General features: G+C 38.2%; 1 protein-coding gene across 1 annotated transcript in view; it reads left to right on the forward strand.

Moving 5' to 3' along the window:
* Abca13 (ATP binding cassette subfamily A member 13) overlaps positions 1 to 25,217 on the forward strand; it is a 441,561-nt gene that overhangs the window by 242,119 nt on the left and 174,225 nt on the right. Inside the window, exon 42 of the mRNA XM_077796801.1 lies at positions 6,776 to 6,881. Coding sequence (XP_077652927.1) covers positions 6,776 to 6,881 — 106 coding nt within the window. The remainder of the gene's footprint in view (positions 1 to 6,775; positions 6,882 to 25,217) is intronic.

Raw genomic sequence — 25,217 nt, forward strand, 5'->3', positions numbered from 1 at the left:
ACACTCTTGATGCGTCACCCCAATAACAAATCCAACTAGCAGCCATAGAATGAGTTGCTCAATTTCTTTGGAGGTGTAATACGTGTTTCTCAGTTTCTTTTAGAAATTTCCACCTTCTACATTTAGTACGTGCTTTGTACATAATAGGTCCTAAATAAATATTGATTTATGAGATCCTGTATATCTCTCTTTTTCTCCCTTTCCACACACAGATGTTAAAAAAAAGAAGAAGGTACTTGTCTTCAGTGCAACAACAGGCAAAGGATTTGGACTACATAAAATATATATGAGATATAACAAATTGTGATATTATAGTATACTTGGATCTGCTTGAGAAACATATCTCAAATTGGAAAAAGATTAAGTGCCTTTCAAGAATTTTCTTTTGTTTGGAATAACTTATAAAATGTCTATCTCAACCAATTTCATCTCTTCACACTTGATGATCACTGATTTTGCCTACTCATGTCTGCCATCAACCCACAGTTGGTGTGGCTGGTCCATAATCCTTCCTGTTTTTCCTTTGTTCATCTGCATTTTGTCTGATGACTTTCCTGGAGTGGGGAGGACCTGCCAAGTAACTTTCCTGACTCTCTCTCTCTATGCAGTTAGAAAACAGATTTCATTTTTAAAGTGTTGGGGACCGCAAATCAAGTCAAGATGGCGCCTGGCAGTTTGCCAGGAGGAGTGGTTTGTGAGGCAACACCACTGGAGCCATTAAGTTGGTGGAGATTCCTTATTGGCTGATTGCTGTATCTAGATGATGTTAATTGAGTCAAGCTGTGTGTAATCAGTTAGGTATATATACCTTTGCTGTTTTGCAATAAAGCGGCTCCTGCTACCTTGGGTGCCTGTTACCTTGAGTTCTCGCTCAGTTCCCGCTGAGTTTCCCCCGCAATAAAGCAGTTCCCGCTTCAACCTTCAAGTTGCTTGATACCTCCCAGTTATATTGCCCAGCTGGACTGCGGCATTAAAATACAACAAATTTCATATCATGGTCTCTAAATATACCCACAAGCTATGAAAGTTGAGATTTGATATTGGAGTGTGCCTCAATTTTATAAAGGCATTAGTACTTTCTACTCCAGTGCTTGGAGCTAAGGAGAATGCTGGCAAGGAATGAGGTTCAATCTGTGTGGGATTGGGGACCACGGAGAGCTGGAGAATGTGGCTATGCATATAGAGTCCTTTTCAGAAATCTCCAAAGACAAGGTTTTTTATTTTATTTTTATTTTTTGCATCATGTAAATACAGCAAATTTTAGAAGTATATATTAATTAATTTTGAAGTTTGAGTAATATGATAGATGGTCAGATTGCCTGTGAGAGATGGGCAGTTTCTTCCCATCCAGGTTGCTTGGTGAGTGGGTTCTCTTTACAGCATTGTCAAGAGGGCTGTAGATGTTCCTTGGGTGTGTGACTCAGTGGTCCCCATTGCACATAGCATTTAGAGATGGACTTTGGATGAAAACCAGGTTCAGAGTAGAGTTTGATCTGTTTTTAATTTTTTTTCCTTACTTTTGGGGTACAAAAAGAACAAAGTTTTTCTACTCAGTTCACCCATTCAAATGTCATTTGTGTCATGCCTTTAAGAGCAAAGCTGAGATCCAGGATCATGATCTGTGCCTGGTTGTATCCTCCTGAGTCACTGTGAGTCTGAAAACTTCTGATTGCTTGACTTCTGTTACCTCAGTATTTTTCAACACTGCAGAGCCATGATTTTTGCACAGTGAACTTCAATTTAGGTTTGCCTTATTTCCTTGGGTCAGGCTGTGCATTTTTGTCAGGAATATTGTAGGAGTGATGTGTGTCTCCTTGATCCCGATGGCTTGGCCTATGGTGCTGGTGAGGAGACCCATGATCACCCAGGTGAGGCGATGTCTGCAGGCTTCACTTGAAGTTTAATTTCCTTTCTTCTTTATTATTTTTTGAAGAAGCATTTAAGATTCTCTAAATTCTACTTTTTTTCACCCACCAGTTTCCACATCCATTGATATTCCTGGCCCAAATTAATTATTATTATGCCATTTGCCACATGGTGATTTTTGTAATTCTATCATTCATTCCACATGTTTCATTCAGTTGGCATTATTTGGAGGATGAACTGTCTCTTTACTGAATTACTTATTTATAATATCAGTAGCAACTCACAGCTTTTTATTTTATTCAATGATGTACGTACAGTTCATTATGATAATTATTTATTTCAATGATCATATCCCAGCATTGCTATATAGTAATACAATCTTGTAATTGCACCATTGCATTGTGTAGCATAACAAGAAATAATCTGCTAAGAGTCCTGTATTTGGAGACTGGGTGAGGTACCTTTCATGTTTATCATCTAAGTTCTTCACATGGTGCCATCGTTTTCTTTTGAAAAATAAAAGCAGAAACAAGCAAGAAAAACCTATCACTTTGGGGAAACTAAAAGAATACAGTCTTTGTTACATTCTGGCTAAAGTTTGGAAATTCTTCTGTTAATGCCATCACTCAATTGGACTCTGTAATTTCTAGTCTGTCATTTTCTTACAGAAGTTTTGTCAACTTCGTCAACTTCTCCGGCATCTAAGCCAAAAGGCACCTTGTGCTGACCATCTCCAGGATATAGTCCATCATACTGACACTTTAAATGTGGATCACATCTAGGGTCTAACACTATTTGACAATGCCCTTTAAACAGAGAATATAGAAGGATGAACCACTGCACTCCAGTCTGAGGGATTGATAGCACATCAGGGTTGAGATGACACTGGGCCATCATAGATACTTAGACCCTAAAGCTCTTTTAAATTAAGAAGACAAAGTTCCCAGATGAAGAATCCCCAGAGTGTTGAATTTATTGTCCCCTGAGGAGAAAGAGCAGAAATCTCATAGGCACTGAATTTAAAGCTATATTTTAGATAAGATCGAAAACAACTTTCTTGTTCTTTTTATAAAAGAGGCAGGCATAGTTTTTATTTGGTCCATGTGAGCTGGTCTAAGGCCTCCATTCAATTCAATGTGAGAAAAATGCATACAAGGAGGAGGAAGATGTGTATATGCATAATATCAATTTATATCAAGCACACAAATACAAGTTCTTCTTAAACTGTGGGGAATGTGGCTGAGATGTTATACTTTTACCCTGCTTTCAAATAGCTTCCTATGGATTTGCCAAAGCTATCTTTTTGGAAGAAAGGTTTGTGTTGGAAGGCCTTTCACATTCTTAATGAGAGTTTGTTTTTTTTTTTTTTTTTTTTTTGTCTTTTTTTTTGCAAAAAAATTTTACACCTCTTTATAATTGTACAAATGAAAGAAAACATGTTATCCTGCTTTGACTGTCTAAACAGTCTTTTGAGAAGATTTGGCCTTTAAATATGATAAAGATGTAAAGTTTTTACTAGAAGATATTAATGTTATAATGTGAACCTTCCATTTTCCAAACTCAGTGTAATGTTCAGAATCTTTTTAAACAACATCCATTACATCCCTGGTAATGTTCTATTCTGGGTGTTAGGGTTCCACGAGACATTTACCAGTAGCAGTTTCACAGTATCTGTCTGAGTGCTTTCATTTAGCATGAGAATTACAGCTAAAAGAATACATACTATCTGCTAGGAAGAGCTCATATCTTTGACTACAGCGATCAGTATCATATTGTTTTTGATAAATGTGACCTTTATCAACTCTGTTTGTTGAGCTTCTTTTGATGGTTTCTTTCATTTCTTAGAGACTTCTGGTTAATGTGCCTGTAGTTAAGGTGATTGAACACTAGATGGCACTCATCACATTCTTATTTTCTTAGATCTGCTCTTCACCTTTCACGTGCCAAATTGAAGAAATTCTGACACAAGGTACCTTGATTCTTAGTGTTGTCTTGTATTAGGCTCACATCCTCCGCTGATCTGTGAAATTATTGAGAACAAGAACTCTGCTCTTTGTTTCTTCTTTCGACACACATATATGCACGTGTGACACACATTTCAGACACATTCACTCACAATGGCACAGAGCCTTTTTCATGAGAACAGGAAGAGATGGAAACTTCAAAAAAGGATTGGTAAATATTTTTTTAAAATGCATCTTTTATTGTCAAAAAATGCTTATAATATTCACTGGTACATGTGACCATTAAATAAAAATTCCATTTAGAATGAAATAGGAAGGAAAATTCTTCCTCAGTGAACAATTCTTGACTCATACTACTTCTGTTGTTTATAATTTCAGTTCTTTATAAATGCACTAGTGAACACTCATTGCACTAAACTTTAGTGCCATCATCTTATTAAGTGGTGATAACAATAATTGTCTCACTGGATTGATTTCATGATGAAGTATGCATATATCATGAACATTCTCTGGATACCCTTAGAACCAGACATTGCCCATTTCTTGTATGCCAGGAGTGGTTCTTACCACTCTCCCTGTGAATGCATTTTTTTACTGTTTACAATTATCCTGTAATGTGTATCATCTTATTATCACTTACCATGCTGGGAAACTAAGTCACAAAGTGGTAAAATAATTTGTTCAAGGCCACAGGGCTGGCACACACTCAGAATGTTGTTATGAATCATCATCGTCCTTATTATTTGCAGTGGTTGTGAGGTTTGCAGTCTTTCCTGGAGATGTTATTGGGAAAAGGAAAAGAGTGTTATCTTTCAGATGAAGGTAACTGCATCTGATCTAATGAAATCTCCTGACCTTCACCATTGTTGTGGATGCAGGTTTTGCTCAGTAGGATTCCATCCAAACTAATTAACCACATGCAGAGAGGTTGTATGCCTCTCTCTACAGGCTTGCTTGCTCTCTGCTGCTTCTCTCTGGGGCCCTTCCTTTGTTATCCCCTGTGGACTGGGGGCTTCTCAGTAATAAACAGAGACAGTCATGCCTTTTGGCTTATTTAGTGGAATCAGAATGATGATGATATTTACAGAAATCAGAACTTCAGGGAGGTTATGGACACATTGAGTGTGAGGTACCTGCTGATGGTCAATGGAACTGTACCCCTTAAAGTGGGTCGAGGGCCATGAGCTCAGTTATTTTGGATGTATACACAATTAGGAGGGATGGAAGCATGCCGTAGTCTTGGCTGGGCACAAGATCAGGAGCCACCACACAGCTTTGTAGATTCAAACAGCAATTCTTTATTCCTGAACTCACACCGGCCTTCAACAAACACGTTCTGGGGAAATCCCAGTTCTGCCGCACAATTCACGTCCCAAATACTTTCTTAATTCCACAAGAACTCAAGGGGAACTCAGGCAGCAGGAACGCCCTATTCCCAGCAGGAATAAACTTAAACCTGGAACTTCCCTAAAACCACATTGTCTTAAACCGGGAACACCCTAAACCCAAGGATAGGGATACTTCCTCACACCTGCAGGATACACCTTAAACCTGGATCCACCCTCGTCCTTGAGCAGGGTCACCTTTCTCAAACATACATGCAAGGTCACAGCGGATTTCCAAGACAAGTCCATTTAACATGGGGTATGCTGGCAAGGAAATTTTGATGCGTCATTCCTACTTGGCAATGGCCCTCAGCAGAAGCGCATGCACAGATGACCCCAAAGGAGACATGCCTCACTTGGTGTATGACCCATAGAAGATGTTCCTTGGGGCTGGGGTTGTGGCTCAAGCGGTAGTGCACTCACCTGGCATGCGTGTGGCCTGGGTTCGATCCTCAGCACCACATACAAACAAAGATGTTGTGTCCGCCGAAAACAAAAATAAATAAATAAATATTAAAAAAAAGAAGATGTTCCTTAAATCTTGGCTAAAGACATGAATGATAGGATAGCTACTACCTGGTTCTAGAGTCTGTAACCAAGTCCTTTACAATCAGCTTCTACTGAACTTACACTACTGTTGTCATTAGGCCTTTTTACAGACAAGACAGTCCACACTGTTAGTTGGTGAGGTGGTGCAAATGTTGCCAACAGTGGAGTCTCAGCCCTTGACCACAGGGCTGCACTGCTGCAGGGCCGAGGCTCTTTCGACTTCTATGCATGGACCAATGTGCCCTTTTCTTGCACTCTGCCCAATATGTGTGTTAGGGATTCTCTCTTCATCTTTTCATAAATCCTTGCCAGGTCTCCTGGTGCAGTTCAAAAGCCTCAGTGTCCCCAGCCCACCACATCCCCATTTGTTTTAGCTACACTCTTCCTTCTTCATCATGCTCTTGTTGCTTTGGATCTGAACACACAGATCCCAACACACAGTTGGGCTTCTGCTTCCACTGCTAACTACTCATTGACTTCAAACAAGTTACTTAAATTAACTGCTGTAGTGAAATGGCACATGGAGAGCATACTTTCAGTGGGGAGAGCATACTTTCAATGGGGATTTTTTTGCCATTTACTCTAAATAAATTGTGAATGATTTAAATTGTGACTTCACATTTATCGTCTGATTCACCTGTGAGTTTCTAAGATGCTGGCACAGTGAGTCACAAATTTGATTTGAATTGGATATATCCTATTACTGATTTCCCTCCCTCCCTCTCTCCCTCTGCCTTCTGCTATTTGAGATTTGACCAGCTTCTGCCAGCATGTATGGGTCCTGAGGTTCAAGGTCAAGTTACATTCATCTTTGCATATTATGAGCAGTCTATTGACCAACCTGCTGAGAACCAGGTGGCCTTAGATTTATACCAATTAAATGAAATATGGAGTATGTTTGATGGATGCTGTTGTTATGACCTCATTGGGTGGTTGAGGCAAAAGAAATGTAATGTGGGGAGAATCATAAAACATGCATCTTTCTTTTTTCTTTTCTTTTTTTTCAAAAAGGTGTTTTTGATGCTTTTGCAAGACTCCAGTAAGAAATCTCATATTGCTCCAGGGACCCACTTACAGCCTCAGAACCAGAGACCCACTGGACCTTCTTCTGCGTATTGTAAGTGAAGAGTGGTGTTTTGTTTTGGCTTATTTGTTTATTTAGTTATTTATTTTATTTTATATTTCAGATAGAAGAACAATGTCTTTGACCTTACATACCATCCTTTGTTTGAAAATTGGAGTAACCAGAGCCTATGGGACTAGGTAGCGAGGGGGACTTAAGTGCATAGAGGTCAAACATTAAAAGCTTAGAGTTTTGTCTGATTTGAAACTGACAACTATGTGTTTATGAGGCAATTTGATCTTTTCTGCAGAACTTATATCAGAAATTTCTCAGTATATACGGTTAGAATAAGGAACACTGTTCATCTTGCTTTCCCTTCATGACAAATTGACCAATGTAGTCTGTATTTGTGGCAGGCCTATGTGTGCAGGAACTTTGTGGGTAATGGGTTTAAAAAACTACATGGAGAAGTGTCCACTTCAGATGAAAATGGTTCTCACTTTTGTATGCAGACTTCCTTATATATAGGCCTTAAGGATGACTGGACAGAATCAAGATTTGGTTTCTAAGTGTGAGACTGTAGTTCTGATTCAATCCAATTCCAACCATACTTACTAGCAACAAGTTACCAAAGAGGACAGGGCTCCAGGAACTGGAGAGTTATAAGACTTGGAGCCTCTCTTTAAAGACATCGGACATGGGATACAGATCCATGAATAAATCACTGGAATAAGTATGTTAAAATGTTTTTATCCTGGTGCATTGCACATGCCTATAATCTCAGCAGCTGGAGAAGCTGAGGCAGGTAGATGTAAGTTCAAAGCCAGCCTCATCAATTTAGCAAGGCCCTAAGCAACTTAGCAAGACCTTCTTTCAAAATAAAAAATAAAAAAGGGCTCAGGATGGGGCTCAGTGGTTAAGCATCACTACATTCAATCTCTGGTACCCCCCCCCAAAATGTTTTTAATAGATATTTAATGTGTTCTCTCCATTACTGTATGAGTGAAATAATTGCTATTTTCCTTTGTAGCTTTCGTTATGGTCACATTTTAAAAACTATGTATTTTAATAATTAAAATAGGTGCTTAATAGTTTTCATTATGGTTTTAGTTTGCATTTTCCCAATGATTATTATGACAAGCATATCTTTTTTCCTTTATAACAGTTTTCTTGAGATATACTTCACATGTTCCACAGTTCATTCATTTCAAGTGTGCAATTTAGTGGCCTTCACAGTTTTGCATCCATAACCACAATCTACCTTAGACCATTTTCATTACTGTAAAAAGAACCCCCATGTCACTTGGGCATCGCTGTATAATATGCCTGTCCCCTGCAGCCTTAGGAAACCTCATCCTTCATATTCCTATAGGCTTACCTATTCTGGACACTTTATATAAATGCAATTATATGTGTCCTTTGGGACTTGCTTCTTTCACTCAGCATATTTTTTTTTTCAAAGTTTACTCACATTGTAGCACATATCACTCAGTACTTCACTTCTTTTGATTGTCAAATATTGGTCTATTATACCACATTTTGTTGGTTTATTCAGGAGTTGATGGGTATTTGGTTTGTTTCCAATTTTTTACTATTAAAGATATGTTGCTGTGAACATTTGTGTACAAAATTTTTGTGGACCTGTGTTTTCTCTGATAGGAGTACAATTGCTTGGTCATATTTAAACCATTTGGGGAACTGACAGGTTGTTATCTAGAGTGTCTACACCTAATATTTCCAGCAGAAGTATAAGGATTCTGAGTTTTCTATGTGCTCACTAAAACTAATAAGTAATAATGTTGAATCACTTTTCATGTGCTTGTTGGCATTAATAAACCTTTGAAGAAATGTCTAATTGAATTATTTGTTCATTTTTGAATGAGGTCATAGTTTTTGCTTGTTTTTGTTGTTTAGTCATAGAAGTTGTTTATTTGTTCAGGATATCAATCCCAGTGTATTCAGCTATTTGAAGAGGAACAACTTATTTTGTCTGTTATTTATGCTTGTTCTAAGTGCTGTTTAATTCTCTGTGTCTTTCTTGGTATTCTGTTGGGTTGTTCTTTCCACATTGGAGGTGGGCATTGAAGCTTCCTATTATTTCTTGTAGAACTGTCTATTTTTATCTCCATTTCTTTCAGTGTTTGCTTACTATGTCTGGGAGCTCTTGTATTTGGCTCCTATGTGTTTATAATTGTTATATCCTCTTGGTGAATTGATTCTTCTTATGACAGGGTCACCTTAACATTCTTCTTTGTATCTTGCAATTGCTTTCTACTTCTCCTATTTGGTATGATTTAGTATGGTGATGCTGGCTCTGTTTTGGTTACTATTTGCATGAAGACAGTAATATAGTTAATCTTTTTTTATAATCAATGCTGCCAATCTATACCTTTGATTTAGAGAGTTTTATCTATATAAGGCAATTCTGGATAGGTAGCCCTTATTTTGCATTTTGCCATTTGTTTTCAGTGTGCTTTATAGCATGTCATTCCTCTTTTCTTACATTGCTTTCCTGTGTTTCTTTGTTTTCATAATGACATGTTTTGGTTCTGTTCTCATTTGCTTTTATGTGTATTTTATAAATATTTTATTTGTGGTTAGCAAGGGGATTAGATACAATATCCTAAAGTTATAAGAATCTAACTTAATGGTAACTTAACTTCAGTTGCATACAAAAACTTTAGCACTTTGCATCTCTACTCCACCCACATAAATTGCTGGTGTCAGAAGTATGCATAGTATATGTAAATTATATATATTATGTAAATTATTATTTATATGTTATGTGTTTATTAACATAGACATAGTTTTTTATGATTTGGGCTTTTAAATCCTGTAGAAAATAAAAAGCAGAGTATAAAGCAAAATTTTGGTAATCATGATTATTATGTTTGTACACGCATTTGTGTTTCTCATGGAACTTTCCATCTGATGTGTCTGGGAGTTATTGTCTATCATTCTGTCATTTCAGCTTAAAGGCTCCCTTTAGCATTATTTATGGAGAACCTCCATTAATAATGTGCTTCCTTAGCTTTTGTGGCTGTCTAATTTCTCCTTCATTTTTGAAGAATATTAGTTTGACTTTTTTATGTCACTAATTATTGACGGTCTTCTGACATGCAAGTTTTCTCCTAAGATAACTCCTGATAGTCACTCTTTGTACAGGACCAGTCTCTCTTCTCCTGGTATTTTCAAGATTGTCTCTTTTTCTTCGACTTTGATAGTCTGTTTATAATGCCATTTGATGTAGGTCTTTGGGTTTCTAGTGCTTGGAGTTCACTGAGCTCCATGTATTAGAATATCTCTGTGTCCTCAAATTTGGAAAAACTTCTGCCTTTGTTTCTCTCTCTTCTGACTCTACAAATTTCAAAATGCATGTATTGGTCCACTTGATATTGTTCCATATGTGCCTTGGGCTCTGTCCACTCTTCTCCATTTTTTTTTTCATTCTGTTCTTCAGACCCAATTATTTCCAGAGACATCCTCATGTTTTTGATTCTTCTGCCCATTCAAATCTACTTTTGAACTTCTCTAGTGATTTTTTTTCTCAATTTAGTTATTATATCTTTCATTTCCAGAATTTTTCTTTAGTCCTTTTATATATGTTAAAATAGCTTCATCCCTTTACTTAATTCTCGTTTGGTTTGTACATTGTTTTATTGATTTCCTTTAGTTCTTTGTCCATATTTTTCTTTAACTTATTGCAAATATTTAGGAGTTGTTTTAAAATCTTTAGCGTGTGTTTCTCCAGAGATTGCTTTTGCACAATATATATATATTTTTTATTTGGGCTTTTAAATCCTTTAGAAAATACATATATTTTTAAAATTTTCTCATTAGCATGGGTCAGATTCCCCTATTATTTTTATTCTTGTTTTTTGTTTTGTTTTTTGTTGTGATGATATGAGTTAATGTGTGTGTGTGTGTGTGTGTGTGTGTGTGTGTGTAATCATTTGATAAGGACTGGGCATTTAGTGTTTCCCTGAGTCTTGAGATTTCCCTGGGTAAAGGCTTATGGTATTCTTAGTTCTTTTCTGCACATATCTCTGCAGATATGTGCTTTTTTTCCCCTTCTGATTTCCTTGGCCAGTTTTAAATGTTTTAGATTCTCAAAGAGTCTTAACCTTAGCTTTTTAGGGCCAAATATGTTCTAATATATCTCTTACCTATAATTTCTTGCCTCAGGCTTTCATGTATCTATATACTTTCTTTAGTTTTCCTGTCCTGTGGTGTCCACCAATGCCTTCTGTGGATCAAGTCTCTTATCCTAACAATTCTGCTATTCCAGTGTGAATTGTGTGTCATGTTGCCCTCCCTGTGTGAATGTAAGCCCTGCTGCCATTCCTGTATAAATATGAATCCTGCTGCTCTTCCTGTGAGAATTGTGAGCCTAGTGACCATTTCTGTGCGCACTGTGAGCCCTGCTGCTCTTTCTGTGTGAACTGTGAGCTCTACAATCATTCCTGTGTGGATTCTGAGTTTTGTTGCTCTTCCTGTGTGAACTGTGAGCTTTGCTGCCATTCCTGTGTGGATTCTGAGTTTTGCTGCCCTTTCTGTGTGAACTCTGAGTCACACTGCCATGCCTCTGTGAACTGTGGATACTGCTTCCTTTCCTGTGTGAACTCTTGAGTCCTGTTGCCTTTCTCCTGTGAACTCTGAGCAATGCTGTTTTCCTGTATGAACTCTGAATCCAGCAAGATAGATGCCATCCCTGACGTAGTCCCTAATTAGGCCAAAATTTTGAAAGCAACCTCTATTCTGCTCTTCTGCCCCAAAGGAGGGATTCAGGAATTGGGCATTCACCTCACAATGCCACCAAAACGAAGAAGAGTTATGGCAGAGTCAAATAAAATCACTGAAATATTTCCTACCATTTTGAATATGGTTTTCTTTTCTGTTTTAGGGGGCAAGATGGGATAGAAGTTTGCTTTGTTGCTATAAATTTTTGCTTGATTTCTAGAGCTCCTGTAAAATCATTTTAGTCAGTTTGTAGTTGTTTATTGGTTTCTTTATTGTGAAATTAGAGCCTAGAGCTCCTAATCTGCTGTTTTTCTGACATCCCTCTAATCTCTGAATTATTTTTAAAGAATGTGTTCTTTTGACTAAATATTCGGATCTCTTGAACTTTTGGAAATCGTAGCAAAAGGTCACGCAGTTGGCCTTTGTTCTCTGCCATGTTATTTGTGTTAGTGAGCTTTCCATCCCTATAACAAACTATCTCAGATGAATAAGAGAAAAGTTTATATTAATGCCCAGTTTTGGAAGTTCCCACGTGTTTGATGCTCTCATTGCTTTGGGCTTGTGATGAAGCAGCACATCATATCAGGAGCATGTGGCAGAATAAATTCACTCACATCACTAGCTAGGAAGCAAAAGAGGAAGAATAATGGCTGTGGGTCCCCCAGTTCCCTTTGGTGTCACACTTCCAATGATCTAATGACCTCCCACTAAGTTACACCTCCTAAAATTTCTACTACCTCCCAGTAGCACCATACTGAAGACCAAGCCTTTAACACATGGGCCTATGGGGCACATTCAACATCCAAAGTATAGCACTATCAATAGCTCTTCTTGACTTTTACAACTTTCCTAATTTGTTGAGGCTGAGAATTTTCAATTTTTTTTTACTTTCTTCTTTTAATTTTGCTTTTATTCATTTTACTATAAGCATCAAGAAACCAGACAGCTCCTTCAATTCTTGATTTGGAAATTTCCTTAGCTAAATTGTAATTTTGTTGCTTACAAATCCTGCTTTCCACACAACTGCAAAGGACAGTTGTGCTAAATTCTTCTATACTACAGATGAGGATATCCTTCCTCCAGTTTCAGATAACATGTTCCTATTTCCTTCTGAGCTTTCTGGTCAGCATCTTTAAAGTTTGTTTTTCTACTAATAGTATTTCCAGAGGAATTTAGACTTTCTTTATCATGCTCTTTGAAATTCTCCCATCCACTGCCCATGCCTTATTTTAAACCACATGTACATTTTTAAGTATTTTTTAATGGCAATTATCTATTTCCACTTACCAAAATCTATAGTACTTTTCTTGTCCTATTAACAAACTATCATCAACTTAGCAAATTAAAACCATACTCATTTATTGCCTTGCGGTTTCTTTCAACCAGAAGTCTGGTCTGGGCACACACAACGGGGTTCTCTGCTGGGGACCTCACAGGGCTGAAATAAAGATGCTCTCAGATGGTGCTCTCCAGAGCTCAAGTTTCCCAAGCTCATTTTGGTTACTGGAAGAATTTGTCTCCTTGGGGTTACAGAACTGAGGTCCTCATTTTTTTTTTTTTTTTGGTTTGATGCCACTTAAGGCTGCTCTCAGTCCCTAGAAAAAAACACTTAGGTCTTAACCACACATCCCTCTAAAAACTGGCAATTTCTTCTTCAAAATGAGCAGGAGAGTCTCTGTTTTAATTATTTTAATGGCAGCTGATTAGGGACCTTAATTATACCTGCACATTCACATCACCTTTGCTATGTGATGTCCAGTCATGGGAGTAACAGCCATCATATATCCAAGGTCTTACTCTCAAAGGAAGGGGACTGTACAGGGACCTCAGTCACGGCATGTCACTTTGAACTTGAAGCTACCCAAACCTTATTATAACAAGCTAATCTGAATTTCTTTAACTGAATTCCTCTGCATATTTATTAGCCATTTGAATTTTCTATTTTGTAATGTTCCTCACTCACTTTTCCCCATGAACTATATCTTTGTTAATATTAATGTTTAAAATTTATTTTTTTCTAACATAAACTGCAAACATCTTACAGTAAATGACCTAGATCTTAATTATATGACTAGATGACACACAACTATGTCACCCAGATTGAGGTAGGACAATTCCAGCACCTCAGCAGATCCTGTATGTTCCTTCTAAGTCAAACCCCTCCTGTGAGGGACATTCTATCACTTGAGAGTTATTGAGCTTTGTGCAAAAGGAATCATACAATATTTACAGGATTTTTATTTCTTTATATCTTGTCTCTAAAATCCATCCATGTTTATTTCTTATGCAATTTTGATGTAATGATATTCCAATTTATATACTTTAATTTGTCTCTATGTTCTATATTTTATGTGAAAATTTTACTTTAATTGGACATAAATGTTATTTTGTCTTTCAATTCTTAGTATTTTGCCTAAATGTGTAGATTCTGAGAATTTCTTTTAAGATACATTAGTTAATGATTTTCATATGTCAGAATAAATGTAAAGGATGCGAGTTTCTTACAAACATTTTGTCATCATGAAAATGTAGGATAATTTACATTGAAAACTTATCGTCTAATATCCTCTTCATTGTGGCTATACAAGTTTTAAAAAATGATAATTTCATGTTCTGAATTTGGGCAACATTAGGAAAATCCATGTAAATATATTAGAAATAAACATGTGCAAGTAGTTTGTTAAGATTTGGATATGAGGTGTCCCCCAAAAGTTCATGTGTGAGACAATGCAAGAAAGTTCAGAGGAGAAATGATTGGCTCATAGCCTTAACCCAATCATCAAATTAATCCCTGATGGGATTAACTGAGTGGTACCTAGAGGCAGGTGGAGTATGGTGGGAGGCAGTGGTTCTTTGTGGGTGTGACTATAGGGTATATATTTTGTATCTGGCGAGTGGAGTCTCTCTGCTTCCCAATCATCATGTGAGCCGCTTCCCTTTGCCACACTCTTCCGCCATGATGTTCAGCTTCACCTGGAGCCCCTGGCAAATGGAGCTGTCTGTATATGGACCGACCTCTGAAATTGTGAGCCCATAAATAAACCTTTTCCCCTCTATAATTGTTCTGGTTGGGTCTTTCAGTTGCAGCAGCAAAACATAGTTTTTACTAATGCTATGTGGAAAGAATGGTGTTTTGAATTTAAGAAAGAATCCTGGAAAAGAGAAATTGCAATATTTTCCATTATCATTGTAAAATAGGATTAAAAATGTTGTTTTACTTATACTTCAGATTACACATTTCAGAACTGAAATATCATTTTAGAAAATAAATATTTTATTACTGAATAAGGAGTGAGTGCATGAAAACAAATTTGGCGTGAGATCAGCTGCATTTGCTAATTTTACTACATTCTGCAAAATGCTCATGTAACACTCAACACAAGGCCTATACCTGAGTTCAATATAAGTTCCTTAGTAGGTATGACTTTATCAAAATGTTAGACCAGAATACTGGTGAGGTTGTGTATTAATGTCTTAAAAATGAAGTGATTTAGGTTCTTTTTTCCCCCCCCATATGATTTACACTAGAGAAATCCAATTTTTAGAATAACCATTAAGAAAAGGCTCCCTGCTCCTGTTGGTGCCCCTGAAAATTACTCTTTTGATATTGATTCCTACTCCTGGCACACCTGCCTGTGGGTTCCCCTTTCCCTCTACACAGGCCATATGTCTTCCAAGGACTAGCTCTCAAATAACTCAGTGCATGCTTCTCTGAGAGATTGATGAAGGCTAAATAAAATATAAAATATATACTTTTTAATCATAGGGACCCTAGTAGCTCCATAGAAATGAGTTATGAAGCTTGATGCCTGGGACTGCACATTTGTCCTTGTATCTGTGCTCAGGGTGTGCGAGTCATTTCTTCCTAGAGAAAGACACTATTTATTAGCCCCTAAGTGTATTGGACTCCATGGTGGGTGCCTTACATGTTTTCCATTTTCTCACTTCATCCTCACAGCTAGTTTGGAAATAAGCGTTCCTCTCTGCTTTCTGAATAAGAAGACTGAGGTTTAGAGTTGTTATCTAACGTGTCCAAATCCTCAGCGTTTCCAATATGAAATTCCATACGAGTTCAGGCAATCAAAACTGCCATGGCAGTCTCAGGAGAGCTTTTATCCTTTTTTTTAAAAAGGCTTTCCTAATAAACTAATGTTTATTATGATATTTAAATATGCAAAGATAATTGGATTAACTAGTTGGCTTCTAGAAAAATAATAGTTTCCCTCATGAGGAGGATGACCTGGAGAGTTTGCTTAAATACATTACTGAGCTGCACTTTTCAATTATCTGACTCAGTAGGTCAGAGGTGGGACATGAGAACTTGCATTTTTGACAAGCTCTTAGGTGATGCTGTTGATACATGTCCCACACCTTGAAATCTACTGGCTTTGTGTGAGAGAAGGATAATTTATTTAGTACAATAAATTATGTCTGTATTCTCTCTTTTTATAAAAATACTTTTTTATTGTTGTAGATGGACACAATACTTTTATTTTATTTGTTTATTTTTATGTGGTGCTGGGGATTGAACCCAGTGCCTCACCCATGCTAGGCAAGCACTCTACCACTGAGCCACAACCCTAGCCCTGTATTCTCTCTTTATACTGCTTTCTAAGAGGGTACTTGTGTTATGGACAGGGAGCACTGTGTTCCCCCCAAATTCGTATGTTGAAGTTCTAACCTTCAGTACATCAGCAGGAGATTGCATTTTGAAAATATGACTTTTAAGAAGGTAATTAATATTATTATTATTTTTTTATTGGTTGTTCAAAACCTTACAAAGCTCTTGACATATCATATTTCAAACATTAGTTTCAAGTGAGTTATGAACTCACATTTTTACCCCAAATACAAATTGCAGAATCACATCGGTTACACATTCACATTTTTACATAATGCCATACTAGTGACTGTTGTATTCTGCTACCTTTCCTATCCTCTACTATCCCCCTCCCCCCCATCTTCTCTCTCTATCCCATCTACTGTAATTCATTTCTCTTCTTATTTTTCTTCCAATTCCCCTCACAACCTCTTTTATGTAGTTTTTTATAACAATGAGGGTCTCTTTCCATTTCCATGCAATTCCCCTTTTCTCTCTCTTTCCCTCCCATCTCGTGCCTCTGTTTAATGTCAATCTTTTCTTCCTGCTCTTCCTCCCTGCTCTATTCTTAGTTGCTCTCATTATATCAAAGAAGACATTTGGTATTTGTTTTTTAGGGATTGGCTAGCTTCACTAAGCATAATCTGCTCTAGTGCCATCCATTTCCCTGCAAATTCCATGATTTTGTCATTTTTAGTGCTGCGTAATACTCCATAGTGTATAAATGCCACATTTTTTAATCCATTCATCCATTGAAGGGCATCTGGGTTGGTTCCACAGTCTAGCTATTGTGAATTGTGCTGCTATGAACATCGATGTGGCAGTATCCCTGTAGTACGCTCTTTTAAGGTCTTCAGGGAATAGACCAAGAAGGGCAATAACTGGGTCAAATGGTGGTTCCATTCCTAGCTTTCCCAGGAATCTCCATACTGCTTTCCAAATTGGCCGAACCAATTTGCAGTCCCACCAGCAATGTACGAGAGTACCCTTTTCCCCACATCCTCTCCAGCACGTGTTATTGTTTGACTTCATAATGGCTGCCAATCTTACTGGAGTGAGATGGTATCTTAGGGTAGTTTTGATTTGCATTTCTCTGACTGCTAGAGATGGTGAGCATTTTTTCATGTATTTGTTGATTGATTGTATGTCCTCCTCTGAGAAGTGTCTGTTCAGGTCCTTGGCCCATTTGTTGATTGGGTTATTTGTTGTCTTATTGTCTAATTTTTTGAGTTCTTTGTAAACACTGGATATTAAGGCTCTATCTGAAGTGTGAGGGGTAAAAATTTGTTCCCATGATGTAGGCTCTCGATTTACTTCTCTTATTGTTTCTCTTGCTGTGAAAAAACTTTTTAGTTTAAGTAAGTCCCATTTGTTGATTCTTGCTATTAACTCTTGTGCTATGGGTGTCCTGTTAAGGAATTTGGAGCCTGATCCCACGATATGTAGATCGTAGCCAACTTTTTCTTCTATCATACGCAGAGTCTCTGATTTGATATCAAGGTCCTTGATCCATTTTGAGCTAATTTTTGTGCATGGTGAGAGGAGGGGATTCAGTTTCATTTTCTTGCATATGGATTTCCAGTTTTCCCAACACCATTTGTTGAAGATGCTATCCTTCCTCCATTGCATGCTTTTAGCCCCTTTATCGAATATAAGATAGTTGTAACTTTGTGGATTAGTCTCTGTATCCTCTATTCTGTACCATTGGTCCACCCGCCTGTTTTGTTACCAGTACCATGCTGTTTTGTTACTATTGCTCTGTAGTATAGTTTGAAATCTGGTATTGCTATACCACCTGATTCACACTTCCTGCTTAGAATTGCTTTTGCTATTCTGGGTCTTTTATTTTTCCATATGAATTTCATGATTGCTTTATCTATTTCTACAAGCAATGCCATTGGAATTTTGATTGGCATTGCATTAAACCTATAGAGGACTTTTGGTAATATCGCCATTTTGATGATGTTAGTTCTGCCTATCCATGAACAGGGTATATCTTTCCATTTTCTAAGATCTTCTTCTACTTCTCTTTTTAGGGTTCTGTAGTTTTCATTGTATAAATCTTTCACCTCTTTTGTTAGGTTGATTCCCAAGTATTTTATTTTTTTTTAGGATATTGTGAATGGAGTGGTTTTCCTTATTTCCATTTCAGAGGTTTTGTTGCTGATATATAGAAATGCTTTTGATTTGTGCGTGTTGATTTTGTATCCTGCCACTTTGCTGAATTCATTTATTAGTTCTAGTAGTTTTTTTTGTAGACCCTTTTGGGTCTTCTAGGTATAGAATCATGTCATCTGCAAATAGTGATAATTTAAGTTCTTCCTTTCCAATTTTTATGCCTTTAATTTCTTTCGTTTGTCTAATTGTTCTGGCCAGTGTTTCGAGAACTATATTGAATAGAAGTGGTGATAGAGGGCATCCCTGTCTTGTTCCTGATTTTAGGGGGAATGCCTTCAATTTTTCTCCGTTCAGAATGATGCTAGCCTGGGGCTTAGCATAGATAGCTTTTACAATATCAAGGTAAGTTCCTATTATCCCTAGTTTTTCTAATGTTTTGAACATAAAGGGATGCTGTACTTTGTCGAATGCTTTTTCTGCGTCTATCGAGATGATCATATGGTTCTTATCTTTAAGTCTATTGATATGGTGAATAACATTTATTGATTTCCGTATATTGAACCATCCCTGCATCCCAGGGATGAATCCTACTTGATCATGGTGCACAATTTTTTTGATGTGCCTTTGTATCCGATTCGCCAGAATTTTATTGAGGATTTTTGCATCTAGGTTCATCAGAGATATTGGTCTGTAGTTTTCTTTCTTTGATGTGTCTTTGTCTGGTTTTGGAATCAATGTGATGTTGGCCTCATAGAATGAATTTGGAAGAACTCCCTCTTTTTCTATTTCCTGGAATAACTTGAAAAGTATTGGTAATAATTCTTCTTTAAAGGTCTTGTAAAACTCCGCTGTATACCCATCCGGTCCTGGGCTTTTCTTGGTTGGTAGTCTTTTGATTACCTCTTCAATTTCATCCATTGATATTGGTCTGTTCAAATCGTGTGTGTCCTCCTGACTCAGTCTGGGCAAATCATATGTCTTAAGAAATTTATCGATGTCTTCACTATCTTCTATTTTATTGGAATATAGGTTTTCAAAATAATTTCTAATTGTCTTCTGTATTTCTGTGGCGTCTGTTGTGATATTGCCTTTTTCATCCCTTATGTTAGTAATTTGAGTTCTCTCTCTTCTTCTCTTCGTTAGCATGGCTAAAGGTTTGTCAATCTTGTTTATTTTTTCAAAGAACCAACTTTTAGTTTTGTTAATTTTTTCAATAGTTTCTTTTGTTTCAATTTCATTGATTTCTGCTCTGATTTTAATTATTTCTTGCCTTCTGCTGCATTTGCTATTGTTTTGCTCTTCCTTTTCTAGGGCTTTGAGATGAAGTGTGAGCTCATTTATTTGTTGGTTTTTCCTTTTTTTGAGGAATGACCTCCAGGCGATGAATTTCCCTCTTAAAACTGCTTTCATTGTGTCCCATAGATTCCGATAGGTTGTGTCTGAATTTTCATTTATCTCTAAGAATATTTTGATTTCCTCCTTTATGTCTTCTGTAACCCTTTGAACATTCAGTAACATATTGTTCATTTTCCATGTGATATTGGATTTTCCCTTCCTTCTTTTATCATTAATTTCCAGTTTCAATCCATTATGATCAGATAAAATGCATGGTATAATCTCCACCCCTTTATATTTATTGAGGGTTGCCCTATGGCATAATATATGGTCTATTTTTGAGAAGGATCCATGTGCTGCTGAGAAAAAAGTATATCCATTCGATGATGGTTGGTATATTCTATATATGTCAGTTAAGTCTAGGTTATTGATTGTGGTATTGAGGTCTTTAGTTTCTTTATTCAACTTTTGCTTGGAGGATCTGTCCAATGGTGAGAGAGGTGTGTTGAAGTCACCCATAATTATTGTGTTGTGGTCTATTTGATTCTTGAACTTGAGGAGAATTTGTTTTATAAACTTCGAAGCACCATTATTTGGTGCATAAATATTGATAATTGTTATGTCTTGTTGTTTAATGGTTCCTTTTAACAGTATATAATGTCCTTCCTTATCCCTTTGGATTAACTTAGTCTTGAAGTCGATTTTATTCAATATGAGGATGGCCACACCTGCTTGCTTGCGAGGACCGTGTGCGTGGTATATTTTTTCCCAACCTTTCACCTTCAGCCTGTGTATGTCTTTTCCAGTCAAGTGAGTCTCCTGGAGGCAGCATATTGTTGGATTTGTTTTTTTGATCCATGTTACCAGCCTATGTCGCTTTATTGGAGTGTTTAAACCATTAATGTTTAGAGTTACTATTGATATATGGTTTGTACTTCCAGCCATGTTTGATTATTTATCTCGTTTTTTTTTTTTTTTTTAAATTGCGTTTGTTTCACCATGATTAGCTTTCCCCCCTCCATCTGTCTTTACTGAGGTACTTCCTACTGTTGGCTTTGGTTATTGTTTTCCATTTCTTCCTCGTGAAGTGTTTTGCTCAAGATGCTTTGCAACGCTGGTTTTCTGGCTGCAAATTCTTTTAGTTTTTGTTTATCGTGAAAGATTTTTATTTCGTTGTGGTATCTGAAGCTTAATTTTGCTGGGTACAGAATTCTTGGTTGGCATCCATTGTCTTTCAGTGTTTGAAATACGTTGTTCCAGGATCTTCTCGCTTTCAGCGTCTGAGTTGAGAAGTCCGTTGTTAACCTTATTGGTTTACCCCTGAATGTAATCTTCCTCTTTTCTCTTGTAGCTTTTAATATTTTCTCTTTGTTCTGTATATTGGATATCTTCATAACAATGTGTCTTGGCGTTGGTCTACTGTGATTTTGTATGCTCGGTGTCCTGTATGCATCTACAATTTGTATGTCTGTTTCCTTTTTTATTTCTGGAAAGTTTTCTGTAATTATTTCATCTAGTAGATTACTCATTCCCCTTGTTTGAATCTCTATCCCTTCCTCTATCCCAATGACTCTTAAATTTGGTTTTTTTATATTATCACATATCTCTTGTATGTTTCTCTCATGATTTTTAACCAGCCTATCTGAGTTGGCTAGACTCTTTTCCAGATGATATATTTTGTCTTCATTATCTGACGTTCTGGCTTCTACTTGCTCCACTCTATTAATGATACTCTCATTTGAGTTTTTAATTTGGTTTATAATTTCCTTCATTTCTAAGATTATGGTTTGATTCTTTTTTATAATCTCTATCTCCTGATAAAGATGCTTAACTTCTTCTTTTATCTGTTTATGTAATTCATTCTCAATGTGTTCTTTTGCTGCTTGAATTTGCTGTCTTGTATCCTCTTTAAGGTTCCGTTCCATCTGTCTCAGGTGTTCCATGAGCTCTTTATATGACCATTTTTCTGGTGACTCTATATCCTCCTGAATATTTAGGCTGCCCTGCATTGTTTGCACTCCTTTTCTTCCTTGCTTTTTTATGCTGTTCATATTGTTTCTTGTTCTGTTTGACTGCTGAGTTACTGTTTACTCCTATAAATATATTTGATGCTTGGGAGGAAAGGTATTAGAAGGGATGGGAAGAGGTCACTAAAGAGAATGAGAGTAAGCAGGTAGAATTCAAGGAAGGGGGAATAAGAAAATTGAAAAGAAATGTAAAGACAGGAGAAAAGAAGGATAGAAAAAAATAGAAGATTAAAAGGAATTTAAAGAAAAATAATAATAGTAGAAATGGAAAATGAAATTAAAAATTAGAATAAAATAAAATAAGATGGATTAAAAAGACATTTAAAAAGACAGCAAAAAAAAAAAAATTATAAATGCAGTCCTAGAGTTCTATTAACTGCTCTTCCAGTAGATGGAGCTATGTCCACCGGGCCAAGTTTCTCCTCTCAGTAGACGGGAGTCAATCACTGTGCAGCAGTTCTTCCTCCCGGATTGGGCAGGTCTCCACTCCTGCTGTTCGGCGTGTGGGCGGGGCCTTTTGCAGAGCTGGTCAGGGGTTGTTTGCAGCACCCAGCTGGCAGGTGAAGGGTGGTCGTCTGCAGCTCCAAACCGCCAGAGGAAGTTCACAGAGTCGGGCCGGCGGGGGCCGGGCAGGCAGCGCCTGCTCCCCCACTCACTGCAAGGGTGTAGGCAGCGGCCGCTTGGCGGCGGCCAGTGGCGGTTCACAGAGCCGGCCTGTGTGGGCCCAGGCAGGCAGCAACCGCTCCCAAGTTCACTGCACCCTGTGAGCGGCGGCTGGCTGCGGTTCACAGAGCCAGCTCACGGGGGCCCAGTCAGGCAGCAACCGCTCCCAAGAACGCTGCAGCGTGTGGGCGGCGGTCGGCTGCGGTTTACGGAGCCCGCCCGCGGGGGTCCAGGCGGTCAGTGTCCGCTCCTATATTCACTGCAACGTGTAGGCAGCCGCCATTTGGCGGCCCCGGCGGGACTGTGCCCCTGCTCTGGGTTGCCGAGATTCAGTATTCTGTGACAAGCTGACACCTCCAATTAAACTTACTAGTTCCCGGAAGGTCTCCTTTCAGTGGAATTTTGCTTGAGGTTTCTCAGCAGGACGCATGTGGGTGTATTAATGAGTCTCTGATTCCCTTACCACGGAGGCATTGTATGTGCTGCCTCTTCGCTGGCAGCCATGTTGGTCTCCGGTAATTAATATTAAATGAGGTCATTAAGGTGGGTTCTAGTCCAACAATTGATTTCCTCATAAGAGAGGAGGAGATTAAGTCATTAGCAAATGCAAAGGGATGCCCCTCTGAAGATTCATGGAGAAGATGGCTTTTGCAAGCCAAGAACAAGGGTCTGCTGACATCTTGATCTTGGATTTTCAACCTCCAAAATAGACGATAAATGTCCATTGTTTAAACTGTGCAGTTTTTAGGGCTTTATGATAGCAGGCTGTGCAGATTCACACACCTGGGCAAGTCCTTTCCTCATTGAACTTGCACTTGCACCATGAGGTTTAGCTGTAGCATCCTGTCATTCTACCTGAACTAGAGTAAAAGCTGTTCCATGAGAGCTGGTCCATTGCATAGCATTCTTCTGGCCTCTGTTCAAAAGTTACCTCTTCTGGTCATCTTTCTTAACCTTCCTGGACAAAGTTATCTACCCTTTTCTTCTTGTTCTTCCCATACTTAACTTGTGCTTCTTCTATAGGAGTGACCTTGTGGGTTCTTTTTGTTTGTTTGTTTTGTTATTTATTGCATGGTTTTCATTCTCTTCTGGTAGACAGTGTTTTTTACCATCTAGTATTTGCTGGCTGTTTAGTAGATTCTCAGTTACAAGAAACCCCATAGTGTCTCCCTTGTCAACTCCTCCGACCTGCCTGGTCAGTTTCATTTCTTCTCACACCCCTGGCCCTTCCTTCTCATGTTGCCATCGCAGGCCTTCCTTTCTTGCTTCATAGAGAAAACATCAGAAAGTGGTTGAAAACCTACACCAACCTCTTATCCCTCCCATCGGCATCCTCTTTTATTTCCTGTTTGAGCAGAGAATGGGTTCCTCTTCCCAGCGCAATTTCTCTGGCATGATGATTTCCCTTCCCACCTGTTTGCTCTAGGTTTCAACTTTTCCTTATCTCCTTGATCTTTTCCATTGAGATTTAAAATATCCTTATGGCTCCTCCTTTCAGAAAAACAAAGTAGAAAAGAAACTAAATTTTCCCTCAGAGCCACTTCCCTTTTTGGTACTTCTTTTTAAAACAAAAAAAATAATTTTGTAATTGTCGATGGACAGCGTGCCTTTATTTTATTTGTTTCATTTTTATGTGGTGCTACGGTTCTAACCCAGTGCCTCACAGCGTGCTAGGCAAGTGCTCTGCCACTGAGCTACAGCCCCATCCCCCCTTTTGGTTTCATGACCTCCCCTTTCTCAAAAGAGCTCTTTTCTCAAAAGAGTTGTCAAGACATACTCTGACCCCATGTTCTCACATCCTGCAGGTCCAACAGGGTGTGTTTTCTTCCCACCATTGCATTCTGAAGGCCTGTTCTACTTTCTCTGGTGACCAAGATGACACTAACCCCAGAGAGTATCATCCTCACTCTCTGAGCAGTTTCCTCCTCATCCTCCCAGGGGAAAGCTCTCCCTGAACCCTAAGATGCCTACTTCTATACCTTGTATATCGTCACCTGCACACTGAGTTCCACAAGGCTCAGCCAGTCCTAGACATTCTTCTCTACTTACTCTGTAGTCTTCCCATAGGCTGTTTTGTCCCAACCGAGGCTTCCTCATCCCTGGGCCCCTGCCACTGACATATCTAGAGTCAGCTTAGATGGCTTCTTAGGGCTGTGACTGCCTCTTAGCATCCCTAAATCAGTATGTTTAAGCCCAACTCATGCTTCTCACCCATACACCCCTTTTCTCCCTCATTGTTCTTTTTTTTTTTTTTTTAAAGAGAGAGTGAGAGAGGAGAGAGAGAGAGAGAGAGAGAGAGAGAGAGAGAATTTTTTTTTTAATATTTATTTTTTAGTTCTCGGCGGACACAACATCTTTGTTGGTATGTGGTGCTGAGGATCCAACCGGGGCCGCACGCATGCCAGGCGGGCGCGCTACCGCTTGAGCCACATCCCCAGCCCTCCCTCATTGTTCTTAATGTGAGAGAATATCGTTATTCTCTACCTAGTTTGCATGCAAGAATGCTAGGGTTGTTCATGAACCTTTTATTCTCCTTCTTCAAATATAGTCATCTCTAAATTCCATTAGTGTGTTCTCTATACTGCAATCAGAAACCTCTTCAAAATTAATTATTTGCTTACATTATTCTCTCAAAAATGTTGGATATTCTGTCTTCCTGGATCCAAATTGGGAACTCTTAAGATAATAATATATGGCCAGGATCCCCCTCCCCACCCCTGCACCTCTTCCTACTCCTTGGACAGATGGGGCTCTGTCTTATCCCCAGAGTCTTCAAAACTGCTCCTCTCCTTTCCCCCAAAGGCTCTCTCCTTTTTCCCTTTTCTCCAAGATAATCTCCATTTATTCTTCAGTGCATGATTTAAATACATGTCCCTTTTGCAAAGAGTCTTCTTCAACTTACCGGAT

Source organism: Urocitellus parryii, chromosome 3, assembly GCF_045843805.1.
Source record: "Urocitellus parryii isolate mUroPar1 chromosome 3, mUroPar1.hap1, whole genome shotgun sequence".
Taxonomy (NCBI): domain Eukaryota; kingdom Metazoa; phylum Chordata; class Mammalia; order Rodentia; family Sciuridae; genus Urocitellus; species Urocitellus parryii.